The sequence below is a fragment of the Haemaphysalis longicornis genome, unplaced genomic scaffold (assembly GCF_048455015.1).
Source record: "Haemaphysalis longicornis isolate Haplotype H1 unplaced genomic scaffold, Haemaphysalis longicornis Haplotype H1 scaffold_9, whole genome shotgun sequence".
NCBI classification, from domain to species: domain Eukaryota; kingdom Metazoa; phylum Arthropoda; class Arachnida; order Ixodida; family Ixodidae; genus Haemaphysalis; species Haemaphysalis longicornis.
In genome coordinates, this window is record NW_027526460.1 from 25790699 (window position 1) to 25803099 (window position 12401).

At 50.0% G+C, this 12401-nt stretch overlaps 2 protein-coding genes across 6 annotated transcripts in view; one reads left to right on the forward strand and one right to left on the reverse strand.

Annotated features, from left to right (window-relative positions):
* The window catches only part of Sev (receptor protein-tyrosine kinase sevenless), a 149324-nt gene that overhangs the window by 86266 nt on the left and 50657 nt on the right, over window positions 1–12401 (forward strand). For all 5 annotated transcript variants that reach the window (XM_077683977.1, XM_077683976.1, XM_077683979.1 and 2 more), the window contains exons 3-7: window positions 3656–3709; window positions 3800–3826; window positions 8929–8989; window positions 9468–9691; window positions 11801–11885. In XM_077683977.1, coding sequence (XP_077540103.1) covers window positions 3656–3709; window positions 3800–3826; window positions 8929–8989; window positions 9468–9691; window positions 11801–11885 — 451 coding nt within the window. The remainder of the gene's footprint in view (window positions 1–3655; window positions 3710–3799; window positions 3827–8928; window positions 8990–9467; window positions 9692–11800; window positions 11886–12401) is intronic.
* LOC144152352 (sodium-dependent glucose transporter 1-like) lies at window positions 4973–7160 on the reverse strand. Its single transcript, XM_077683620.1, has one exon. The coding sequence runs from the start codon at window positions 7158–7160 to the stop codon at window positions 5106–5108; it is 2055 nt and encodes a 684-aa protein (XP_077539746.1). The 3' UTR covers window positions 4973–5105.

A 12401-nucleotide genomic window follows, 5' to 3' on the forward strand; every position in this document is an offset into this window, starting at 1 on the left:
ACGACCATACGGTGATGATCGATGTGCGTAAGCGTGAAGGCAGGGCGTCAGTACGGGAATTTCGGAGTTTTTTACTTCAATTTAACGCTATTTTAGCTTTTTTTTTTTGGAAAGTTTACGCCTTCCTCCCCGCCTTTTCCAGTATTCACACAAGAAAAATAGAATCTGTAGCAAATTAGTATAGTCATATTTGTACCTTGTAGCACTCTTAACTTGACCTAACCCTAACCCTAACCGTACCTTACCTAACCCTAACACGCGCGTCATTTTATTCAACTGTGATTGCTCCTTACTTTCAAGAATGAACAACTAACCGTCGCAGTAGAGGCAGCACCGGCCTATTCCAATTTTTCTATCTCCGCCTCCCTTGTCCGGCCCATCTCCCCCTCCCGGCCACAAACGTCGACGCTCCCGCGGTCCGACCTCTGTTTGCACAGCGCGTTGCGTGTGACCTTCGCTTGATTAACCAGAACTACAATGACGCGACGCCCGATAGACGTCATCCGCAACCACCTGTCAGTGACGTCATCACCCCCTATGTTTCGTAAACTCTGCAACCAGCGTAGGGACCGATCAGGAGGTGGCGCGGCGCTCTCTTGGGACACCTAAATTCTCTTTGCCTCGAAGCCACATCCGGGATACAGGCCGTGCTTCATGAAGCGGACTGCTTTAACGGTGACCGCGCGCGAATTGCAGGCACCTGGACGTTCTGTTTCTTCTTGGGAGACAGGACAAGCGGGTTTTCACGCGGCCTGTTAGCCACTCAACGTCGAGGGTTGCGGGTATGCACTTTTGAGATGCACCGCGAAAGGTTGGATAAGTCGCGTAGGAGTGTTTCACCTTAGAGGAACTTCTGTGTAAACATGAAAGCTCATTGTGGCGGCTTCACAATGAGGCAGCGCTCACTTTTCAGATTCAGGACGACCGCAACGTGGTCTACAAATTTCGGCATCTTCTGTATCCAGGCGCTACGGCGCGCCACGTACATGTCATTGGTATATCCACTTTTTCCCTCGGCAACGCCAGTGCTCATAACAGACCTAGCGTTGTTTTTTTTTTTACTTATCAGTACCACAAAACTGCGGATTCAAAACGGTAATTTGTGTGCGGTACTAAGTCAAATAGAACAATGGCGGCATTGTCGTGCTTTGTGTCTCCTCAAACAACCTGACATTTATTTAGAACGTTACAAATTGCGAAACGTGGCCAGCGGATCTCAACCATAAATGTGGTATAGATTTTTTTTAAGGTTGTAAGAGGACTGAGGAGCGCCGCAATGAAAGGGGACACGGAATTTTGGTACTTGTAGCACGTTACATATCGTTGAAGCAATCGCTGTTGCGAGCAGTCTCCCGTGCGTCAATTTTATGCCCGCTTCTCGCTCTGCGTGTGCGCGCTTACGAAGGTGTATGTGTCTGGCTCTTCTGCATTGCTTTAGTGTTGCACAGAAGAGCCAAATTAATAGGGTACATCTGTGGGCCTCAAGTTAGAGTCCGCAAAGCTCTCCCTGAAACTACCCCACCCCCCTCCCTCTCCGTTCTCTCTGCCAAACCGCTCTGGCAAAATAATAATAATAATAATAAAGAGGGGGGGGGGGGGGGGGCTTGGTACAGGGCACGCACGTTGAACTTTCCCGGCTCTTCGCTCAACATACCGGCTTAAACTTGGCTTTTTGTGCCGTTTAAAATCGACACTTTAAACTCGGCTTTTTGTGCAACACGCCGGCTGTGCGGAAAAGCTTGACAAACAAAAGGCAGGCGAACACGAGGTGTTAGGGCGACTTTAGCCACAAGGGCGACTCGATCGACAATAGAACACAAATCAGCATAAAATATAAAGGAAAAGCAGCCATTCAATAGGTCGATCAACGACTTTATTTGCAAGTGCAAGTTGTGGGATGGTATGATACCCATCAACGTATTTTATCTTGGGGTCCCGCATCACTTGTGCGAGAACGAAAGGGAAATCCTAGGTGCGCTCGTGGTGGAGATACACTGGTGTACGCTACGCTGGAAATTCAAAACTAACGCATATATCGCTCCTGGCGAAGACAGCTTCATGCACCGGCTCCTTGCTTCGCCACATAGAAAAAAAATCCCGGGGGCCATCTCCACTAACGTGAAACCTGGGGAGGGGCGAATCATGCAGTGTAGAAGTGTATCCTTGGCGCCCTGGCGTTATTGCCCACGGAGACGAAACCTTTGGGGGGGGGGTAAAGGTATACACAGCTTTGCCGTAAAAGTATCTTGTCTTTGAAACACGAAGCTCTTTAATGCGAGGCGTAAACGAGTGTCCCGGTGTTTTCGTACCGTGACTACATGGTACTACGACGACATGAGACGACGACGACATGAGATGCCGATAGCCCGAGCCCCTAAGGGGCTTCACCCCTAAAAACTAGCGAAGCTTGCTGAAAGTCGCGCAATGCTTAAACCATAGCGAAGCGCAGGATAAATTCTTTTTACGTGAGCACCGAAGGTCACATCACCACGCATTTTTACAAGTTTGAAATTGTTTGTTTACATGTTACGTCGTAGCTTTGCACTGTGCTAGTATAGTATAGTGGTCATCGTCATATGCAACGACATCGTAGTACGTGTTCCTCATGCAAGGCCTTACATGCGCGGTAGCGCTTGACGACAGCTGGGGCGTAGCGCCAGCGCGTATGTTCACGACGCATGAGCGACGTTCCTGGAGTCGCGTCGAGGTTCCGTAGAGAAGGTGTTGCTCCAGCTGTGGTGTCGTTGCTTGCTAGGCAACGCGAGTCGCTCCTCAAAGTGTTCGGCAGTTTTTAGATGCGGCGCATCTCTTGCTCTGAGGCATGTCCCTTCTGCGTCGTCGGCGTCCATCCGCACGCCACCTGCGCTTGCGCGACTCTCCTCCGTTCGTCTCTCCCACAGCTGTGCGCAACACTCTCACTCCGGCGCATTAGCATAACGACAGCTGGCGCGCTTGGTTGGCGCACGCTTCGCTGCGTTAACGCTGCGTTAACAGCTGCTCCGGTGCGCATGTGCGCGCATGCGCGACTCTCTCCCGCGGTCTCCTCTCCTTCAAGCGCTGTGACTATAAAGCGGGTATCGCTCCGCGACGGTGCAGTCAGCGCTCGCTCTCGTTCTTCTCGAACATCGACGATGAAACCAAGATTCGACCACTGCTGCGGCAACCGCTCACTGTGCACTTTACTGACCATAAAGTCATCATTCTTAAATGTAATAAAGAGCTGGGTGGTGGTTGCTAAAACACGTTTACTCTCTCATTTCGCGTATGCATGCGCCGCATCACACCAGGGTTCCCTCGAAGGGAGATGGGGGCAATTTTTCTTCTTTTTTTTTTCTAAAGCCACTGCATGTGCCGGGGACGCTCGGTGGTCGCCGCGAGGCACGCGCTCAGGAGCGCTCGGAATTTTCGTGGTATTTTTAACGCGTTACGCGCCATGTTACGGCCAGCGGCAACAGCTCCGCTGTTAAAATGGGGTCCGCAAGTGTTTCACAGAGACCGTCAGCGGACGTTTTTAGATGCGTTCACGAATGCTTGAGACCTCCGGCCAGTTTCATCAACGCTGGCCTAAACAGTGACTGAAAAGTGCATCTTAACTTCGATGCATTAATTGATCTGTTAAAGTTATTGTATTATTTTTTTCACGTTCTCATTGCAGTGTCGAGATGGTTGCGACAAGTGGCGCTACCCGCTGTCCTGTGACCACGTTTGCGTAAGTGAATGAGCATTTGACAAAGTCTTTATCTTTAATCGGGGTGTACTAATGTTCAAATCACTGCCTTTTGTTTCTTTTCATGCGCAGAATAAAACCGGGTCTTCCCATGGAAAGGTAAGACACCAATTCATGTAATCAAATTGTTTGTGGCATCAGAAAACGCATTGTATGAACGCAGCATGCCGAATTGTATCAATAGCAAGAGAGAACATTAGAATTTTATTTCATGTTTTTCTCCCTGTCACGGGAGGGATGGTAGGGGGGCGGCAGGACGCTATCAACACCAGAGGAACGCTTCAGTTAGTAATTACGCCGCTATTATTGTTTGTGGTTTGTTATCATCAGACACCTAGTACCCTACGAACGCTTTCAGAGCCGTAAAATGTGTCTCCGGCGACAATACAATAGCGCAGAGGAAACAGCAGATATTAGAGAGTTATAGAAGGGCGGAAAACCGATCCCGGTACGGTACCCGCTACACCTGCGCATGCGCCCAAGCAGTTTTTCCGTTTCTGCGCACGCGCAGTAGCGCCCGTTGCCTACCGAGTGCCGTACCGGGACCGGTTCTCCGTGCTGCTATAACTCTCTTGTGGGCACATTCCGTGGTTGCGGAGTCGAATCTAAAACATGAAAGCTGGAAGTTTCGCGCTACGAGCGAAAAGCATTTGGCTCAGTGAGCATCGTTTTCCGATCCTTAAACCGTCTTATCCAGTCGCTTGTGTATCTATTGTTCTGGTGGCCGATGCTGATAAAAGGAGCCGGCCGAAACATGCTTGCCCTCAAGAAAAGCAGCATAGGAATGCCACTCTGGACAGAGATAAATCACCCAACATGATTCTATTCAAATGCAGCACTAAAACGATTCAGCGCCATAAAGCCTTTATTTTGCCGCACTTATCGCTTATGCGAAACACCTTTGCGATGCGCAACATGTGGGGAATATGGAGGTGTTAAGTTATAATCGATGGGATTACAGGATATTAACAATAGTTTTGAGTCTTTACGCGCTTATTTAATTTAATAATCACATTGGGAAACACTATTTCATACGGCATTGTATACGCCATGTTGTTCCAGCCTCGTGGCAGCGTGTAGTGATTGACGCTGAAGGCATTAAGCTTCTGAATGCAAGGCAAGGGCAACAAAAACTTATATAACAAAAATGCTACAAATACCTAAACAGTTTCTGCAGGTTGTCCTGAAGGGCAGTGGATATAGAATGCAGGCGTGGTCGGAAAAGAATGTCTATCAGAACGTCCGTAAAGCCAATTTAAATGTTTATTAATAATACAACCATAAAGCTACCTGTACAGAGTATAACTAGAATTGAGAGATTTCCGAGTGGCTATGAACAAACTTCATGAGTGGAGAGCGCGGAGGTGGCTTATCTGCGTCACTTGACAGATCTCTTAGACGGACGCCGCTGCTCATCGGTGGGAAGCAAGGCGTAGCCATCTTCGATCGCCGTGCGTCGCACCAGCATGCGTCCTATCACGATTAAGAACAGCAAGATGGCGGCGAGCCCAGCTATGCTGTAGTGAAAAAGCATAGGCTCGGACTCCATCTCCGCTGCCAAGCCCAGAGGTGCGAACGCCGAGCTTGCTCCCACAGCCAGCATCACGATGGCGAACCTCCGGGGCGACACTCCCAGGTAGTCGTGCAAGAGCAGCAGCGTCGACGGCATCACAGGAGCTATGCACGCGCCGACAAGGGCTGAGCCCATCCAGATGACCCGGGTCTGGTGGCCGAACACGACTTCTACGCCGGCCACGACCACGAGGAAGACGTTGCAGCAGAGGAGGAGATTGAAGGACCCTTGCTGCTTCAGCCACATGATGGAGACGCCGCGGACTGTCGTGAACGCTGCCCAGAAGAGTGAGGTCACGTACGCTGCCGTGGTCTTGTTGTGTCCCAGGAGAAGGGTGAAGGCGGCTATGAGCTGGCCGTAGATAATTTCCACGGCGACGTAGGTCACGAGGTACAAGACCAGCACGACTACTAGCCCATTGCAGGGAGCCACGGGACATTGAGTTTCCATGGGGCTCAGGTCCTGGTGTCTGGGGTCGACGAAAAAAGACGCCAAGGCCAAGGAGGTGACAGCAAAGACGTACAAGCCAACGAGCCAGTAGGCGTAGGCGACGTAGATGAAGTCTTTGTCTTCGAGGCTGGTTAAATAGGCGAGCTCCCTCTCTCTGGGCGGTGGTAGGTCCGACGGCGGCTGGAGAACACTTCGCTGAGTCATGAACGGCTCGCCCACCACGGGTCCGAGTACGCAGCCCATGCAGTACATGAAGCTGAGCGTTTGGATCATGAAGCCACTCGCCTCGCGCCACAAAGCCGATAACCAGAGGACCCCGACGATGTGGATGCCCCCGAGGGCAAATCCTCCGAGCGTGAAAAGTAGCTCGCTTTGAAGCAGCGTGTCGAAGTAGGAGACGCCAATGCACGCCATGGCGAGGATGAAATCCAGAACTATGAGCGACACCTGGGCGTTCACGATCCTGAGGCACACCCCGATAACGACGGCTCCGAGGAAGAAGCCGATGCCCCTCGCTGCAAGCAGAAACAGGACTCGGAACAGGTTGACGCTCAGTGTGACCGCCAGGTCCTGGATGGTCGGGCCGAACATGGCGAAGTACATGCCCGCTCCGAAGAAGCTCAAGTGGATGACGAGTGTCTGCGCCGTCTTGACGAGCCTTTCCCGGCGACTGGCCTGCAGGTGTGACTGCCTGACATGCGCAGACTCCAGGATGTGTTCGTCCGCCGACTTTCGGCGCAAGGCCTGCGTCTCCGGCGGTCTGTTCGTGATGTCGGTAACGTCGGCCACCGTCGCCGATTTGCGAGGCACTTGCGGAGTCGTAACTGTCGGTGATGGTGCAATGGTATGCGGCGGAGGGCCATCTGTCACCATCGGGATCGTCTCCGGGCCGTCTTCGCTGGCTTCTGCTCGCAGCTTCTGTCTTCGAGGTGGCGGAAATAACGGAGGTCGGGGTAAGACCGGGGAAGGCTCCATTTGAATCGCCGGGGTCAAATCGGCCGCCTTCCTCGCTGACGTGGACTGTTTCGATGCCTTTCTTTGCGTTGAAGGGGGTGAAAGCGTCCCGGACGCCGGTTTATTGTCACCGGGCGACGTTGGCTCGGATTTGGTGACTGTGGATGAACCAGAAAGTGGCGAGAAGTGCTGACGCTGCAGCTTTTGTGCACCGTGTCTCGCCGGGGGCGTGGCCAGGTACAAGGGCTCTTCAGGTGGCGGCGGTGGTAGTGGTTCGCTGACAGATGCCGACGGTGTCGCGGAAGCCAGTGGAGAGTAAGTTAAACGGGGTACTGGTGGGACGGGGTCGGTGCCTTCTGTCACGGATGCGCCGATCGCCGAGGTGCTTAGCTGCGAGTGGTCCATGGGCCGCTCATTGCCGCCGATGCTCTCTGGTGGTGGCTTGTCCTCGGCCATAGCGTAGCTCTTGTTGAGATCGGCCCTGGGCACTAGGGGTGTAGATTGCCTGGCGCCGATATTACGAGGGATCCGGCCTCATCGAACGCGGTGGCCGGCTTGGCCGGGGCACCTCCGCGCCGCCGCGCGATCTACCTCGTCTTCCTCTTCTGCGCGCCTCGGGATGCTGAGAATGAAGAAGGAAGAGGAGGAGGATGTAGCCTTTATTGTGGCAGGAAGACTATACCTCAAGTGGGGGAAGTGGGGGTGGAAGGTGCGGTGTTTGTAGCTTGGGACATCTTAAAGGCGGACAGTTTGACCCAAAACCGGTGGGATCCAGAAGGCTGGAGATGCCGCGTGGGATGAAGAGAGCAGGCTCACGACTTTAAACTGGTCGCGCTGGACCGCTTTTTAGAGAAAAGTGTGCAATTAACGCCAGCATGGAGGGTCGATGTATAAAGAGGATGTATTTGGAGGGGGGATGGAGAAGGACGCTGGCAAGCTCGTAGGGCTCTGGAGAACATGGAAATGTTGTAATTTTGGCACCAACGAACCAGCTTTGTAAATTCGATAGTACTTTTCGCAGAAAAGTGCAGTATCGGGTCATTACCCTCCATGTAGCGATTCATGTAGCGTTATAATATGGCAAACAACTAATCCTGAGATATATATATATATATATATATATATATATATATATATATATATATATATATATATATATATATATATATATATATATAGAGAGAGAGAGAGAGAGAGAGAGAGAGAGAAACTTTATTGACATTGAGAAATCAGCCCAACCCGAGCTTGGCTTGCTATTCTATATAGAAATCAAGCATACAACTGCTTATTTGTTAGTAATATAATTCATTAAATGGAAGCTAGATGTCTTTGAAGGTCATTAGTCGAGGATAAACTGGCGAAACCCGCATAGTAGCCAGAACTGGGGTCGCGACCATACCCAGCCTTCTCAGATGGGGCGCGGCTTTCAGGAAACCAGCAGTATAAAGGCAATATTTTGTAAGCAGCAAGCTTTGGTTTTGACTACTGACTTAGCCGTTGAACTGTGTAGAGTCTCTGCCGCTTTGTAGTGTCAGTCGTCAAAAGTTACTGTGGTGTACTTATATGACTGCCAACTCTGTGGAACCAGGTAGAACCACCCATCAAACGTGGTAACGAAGACAAAGCAAGGTTTTAGTTCAGTGCTGTCTGTGCAAGATAACTGTGCGGAACACTCAAGAAATTTCGTGTCATTTATCATCAGAGTAACAAGGTGACATGAAAAGCTAGACTTCAAATTCAATTCAATTTTTATTTCCAGATAAGCCTAGGTGTTTTCCTGGGTAAAAGCTGCATAATCAGTTCTTGAGTAGCAGTCCTGCGTGCGCTGGTGTGTAGAAAGAGAGGCGTACGTAGGGGAATGGGGAGAGGCCGGGAGATAACGCTCTTTCTTGTATGCGCGGGCGTGGCGCATGTATAGCTATCACCTCAATATCGATCAAGAGCTCATTATTCTACCGTGCTTTCAGCAGGGTCACACTATTGCTATCTTTATACACCTACTGCGGACGCGGCGTAGCTTGGGCTTTAAGGACAGCGTCTGTGCAAGCGTACTACGCCAGAATTAAGAACCACACCATGCGAACCGTCGTGCCTTCAGCTTGATCTCTAGCGGAGCTTTGTCATCTGACAAACAATGAATCTCCCCACAATGCAACATCTTTTGTTTCTGCGCGTAATATACTACGCGAAACCTTAAGGTTTTTTTTTTTTCTCTTCATTTTAGGACCTGTTCTGCCTCATGGGATGCAACCTTGCAGTCACGGAGTACCTGCGGCAGGTCAAAGGTAACGCTTCCTGCAAACTTATTTCGGTATTACTCATCACATTTTTAAAATGAAAATGAGAAAAGAAAGAAGTCAATAGAAACGTGATACTATTTTGGGTGTGTGCATGGAATCATGACGAGAAACATTGCAATATGCATGAACTAAGAGCTTGCGCTGGTACAGGAGAGGCTACCAAGTCAGTACGACAGAGCTCTTTTACGCCGTAATCAGAAGGGCATACTTATTCATGGATCATAAGTCCATCTGCGCTTAGACGTCAAGATAGTGCTACCTCCATCAGTGATGTGGCGCTACCTCCATCAATGATGTGCAGCCGCAATTTCCACTGGTGCAACTACGATTTCCACGCTAGAGTACACTTTATCCACGCCATAGAGTTTCATACAAGTTATTATTGTATGAAACTCTGTGATCCGCGCTACATATTCGCAGCGCCCTTCACGAGGACTATAGTTAATACTACTGCTCTTTCCAGCACAAATCGGCCAGCCGCAGCCGCCCTACCTGGTGGCGGACTCGCGCACCAACGACACGGTCACCGTCCGCTGGAAGGCGTCCTCGCTGGCGCCCAATGTGACGTACCTCGTCCAATGGAAATACGAGGCCCTGCCCAGCAACTGGGAGTACTACCGGCCGGACCTGCCGCTGGCCAAGAGCGTGCTGCGCGTCCAGGGACTGCGGCCCTACACGAAGTACAGGGTGAGCAAGCCAGGATGCATCCAAGAATGGTGTGGGTGCCATTTAAGAATATAGAGCGCTTAAAAGCTCCTGTTTGTTTGCTGTTTGCGCTGTAAATTCAAGAATATGGAACGCCAACTAGCCCGAGCATCAATGTACGACTACTTCACTTCTGAATACGGGCTGCCGAATTCGCAGGAACTACTAGCCTGGTGCTCGTGCGTTCTTTCCTCCCTGAACAACCGAAACAAATTTGTTCGTTTTTACACGGGGTTCTGATTGAAGCTTTGTGACAATGATTTCTGGGTTCAACACTCAAACCGCAAGTTAGAAGGTAAGGCAAAGGGTGGAGGTCACAGGTTTAAATTTTAGTCCACCTGAAAAATGCGAGAGGGCATTGCGATCGTTCGTAGCCATGGACGTCGTCGGGAGGCTGGAGCAAGAGGGCAGACCCGTAGGTTCACAGGTTTACCACTTGTAAAAATTAACAGTTTTTTTTTCCTTGTCCTGCGGCGCTGAATGTCGGCCGAAAAGGTTTCTGCATAAACAACGGCGTTTCCATGAGCACCACAACGAAGTATAGAGGAGGCTGCACCGGACCTTCAGCACATATTATTCACAGGAGAGCTGTTGTAGGCTAACTACAAAGTTTTTTTCGGTGCATATACCGAGAAAAGCCGCTCCCCTCCCCCTCACTTCGGCCCCCTGTTCGCCTCCGGCGCTTCATGTTTTCATATGAGATGGAAACGATTGTCTTTCCAACAGTGCTTTGTGTTTAGAAGGGAAGCCTACTTTAACAGAATCGGTGTAAGCTTGTTTTGTGTAAGCTGGCTTTCCCACATTGCGTGTTTCACAGTGAAGCCTACTCACAAAGACAAAATACCAGGCTAATTCCTCTGTCCGGAGCGGGAAGGGGGGGGGGGGGGGGGACAACCCACAAACCCACAAATAGCTCCGCTGGTCACTCACCTCCACAAAGTGGAATGGCACTGAATTTTTTCCTTCCCCATCCCATCTTTGCCATCTCCATCCGCGAGCTCTATGAGAGCGCGTTCCTGTTGCTCGGTCAGCAGTCCACTTTTTAACGACGTCCTAACTTCACGAAAATGTAGTAAGAGTTAGCTTCCGCGAAGGCGAGTCACGGTACGCACTCAGAAGCCCTTATTTTTCGCTCAGGTACGAAATACGTGCTATGCAGAAAACACAATAAACCTAATTTTTCTAGCCTTAGTTTTTATGGTTGGGGTTGAAAGAAGAGCGTTTGTATGTTTATCAAACGTAATGAGACACCAGTCGGCAGATTGAAAAAAAAATATTGGAAACTCACTTGATTTCAGAGCACAAATTTTTACCTAAAAATAATATGTGAACATTTAGCGCCTCAGCCCCCGCACCAGGTGTCCTATCACGAAAGAAAGTGTCCCTCCTACCTGTACCTCAGACAGCAGCTTAAAAGTACCGTGACACTTAAGATCGGTTAAGGGGCTGATTTCTCGTGTTGTTTATGAATGAAATCAGTCATATCGACTTTTTATTGCTTTATTTTTGCCATTCCCAAGGCAGTGGTTTCGTTTTCTTGATCCCTCAAGTACAGGCCTAATTCGCTCGCGCTTGTGAAAAATACAATCCATGTAGTTGTTAAGCGCATAGTCTAAGCTTGTGGGCGGGCTTATGGGGATGAGACTCGGTCTTGCCATCATTTAAGCATTTCTCCTGACGAGCACTTAACAATTAGCACGTCTTCAGTGATCTTGGCTTGACTTCAAAAAGCTAGGGCTGGGGAATTTACGCCGTCAACTCAGGAACTGTATGAGTATAGTGTATGAGTGTTTAACACTTCGAAAACAGAGCAGAGACGAGGACGGAAGAAGTGACAAACTGCAGCGCTCTAGTTTGTCACTTCTTCCGTCCTCGTCTGAGCGCTAGCTGTTTTCGGAGTGTTAAATATGCGTACCGAACTAGCCCAGCGTCAAGCCTTAGTGCTGTATGAGTGGGCTGAATTTCAGGGTCTTTTATTTGTGGACTCGTAAGTTAAAGTAAGAAGGACGTATTTTCCACAATTTGCTACTTAGAAGCCGGTCGGCATATTTTTCACGCCGCGTTTATTGAAATAATCAACTCCCTTTGCAGTTCCGAGTTGCGTGGATCCTACTGCCAAACCAAAGCCCCCTGTATTCGCAGCCAAGTGTTGTGATATCTACACTGCCCTATGGAGGTAAGCCTGCCAACTCGTTCTGCTATGGACCAGTGGTTCTCAACCATGAGTGTGCTGGGAACCAAATTTTGGGCTTGCAAAACATACGGAATACTTCACGATGAACTGTGTTGATCGTGTCAATGTCAAACAATTCGCTCTTACAGAAAAGTCACCCAGCCTTTTGTGTGTCTCGCTTTTCCGCATAGCTGGTGTGTCGTGCAAAAAGCCAACGTTAAAAACAGCTACTCCGAGATATTAAACGTGGAAGTCATTAACGAAGCCGCGTTTTCGCATTTTCCAGCCAGGTTTATCGATATGGAGAAACGAAGGGAGTGGGGGTTCGGGAGAGCGTCGTGGACCCCTGAAATGCCCCTCCTGAGATGCGTAAACAAAGTAGAGCGCTGCTCTGGCTGCTCTACACTTCGAAATCGTTCACGCATCACGTGAGCGGGCACTAGTCTACGAGTCGGTCGTGGCGGAAGGTGAAGGTGACCTGCCTGCGCCGACGAAGTGTACCCTCTCGCCTTGTTTACA

Coding starts and splice junctions, on each gene's coding strand:
- LOC144152352 (XM_077683620.1), bottom strand. CDS start 7,160: ATGGCCGAGGACAAGCCACCACCAGAGAGCATCGGCGGCAATGAGCGG.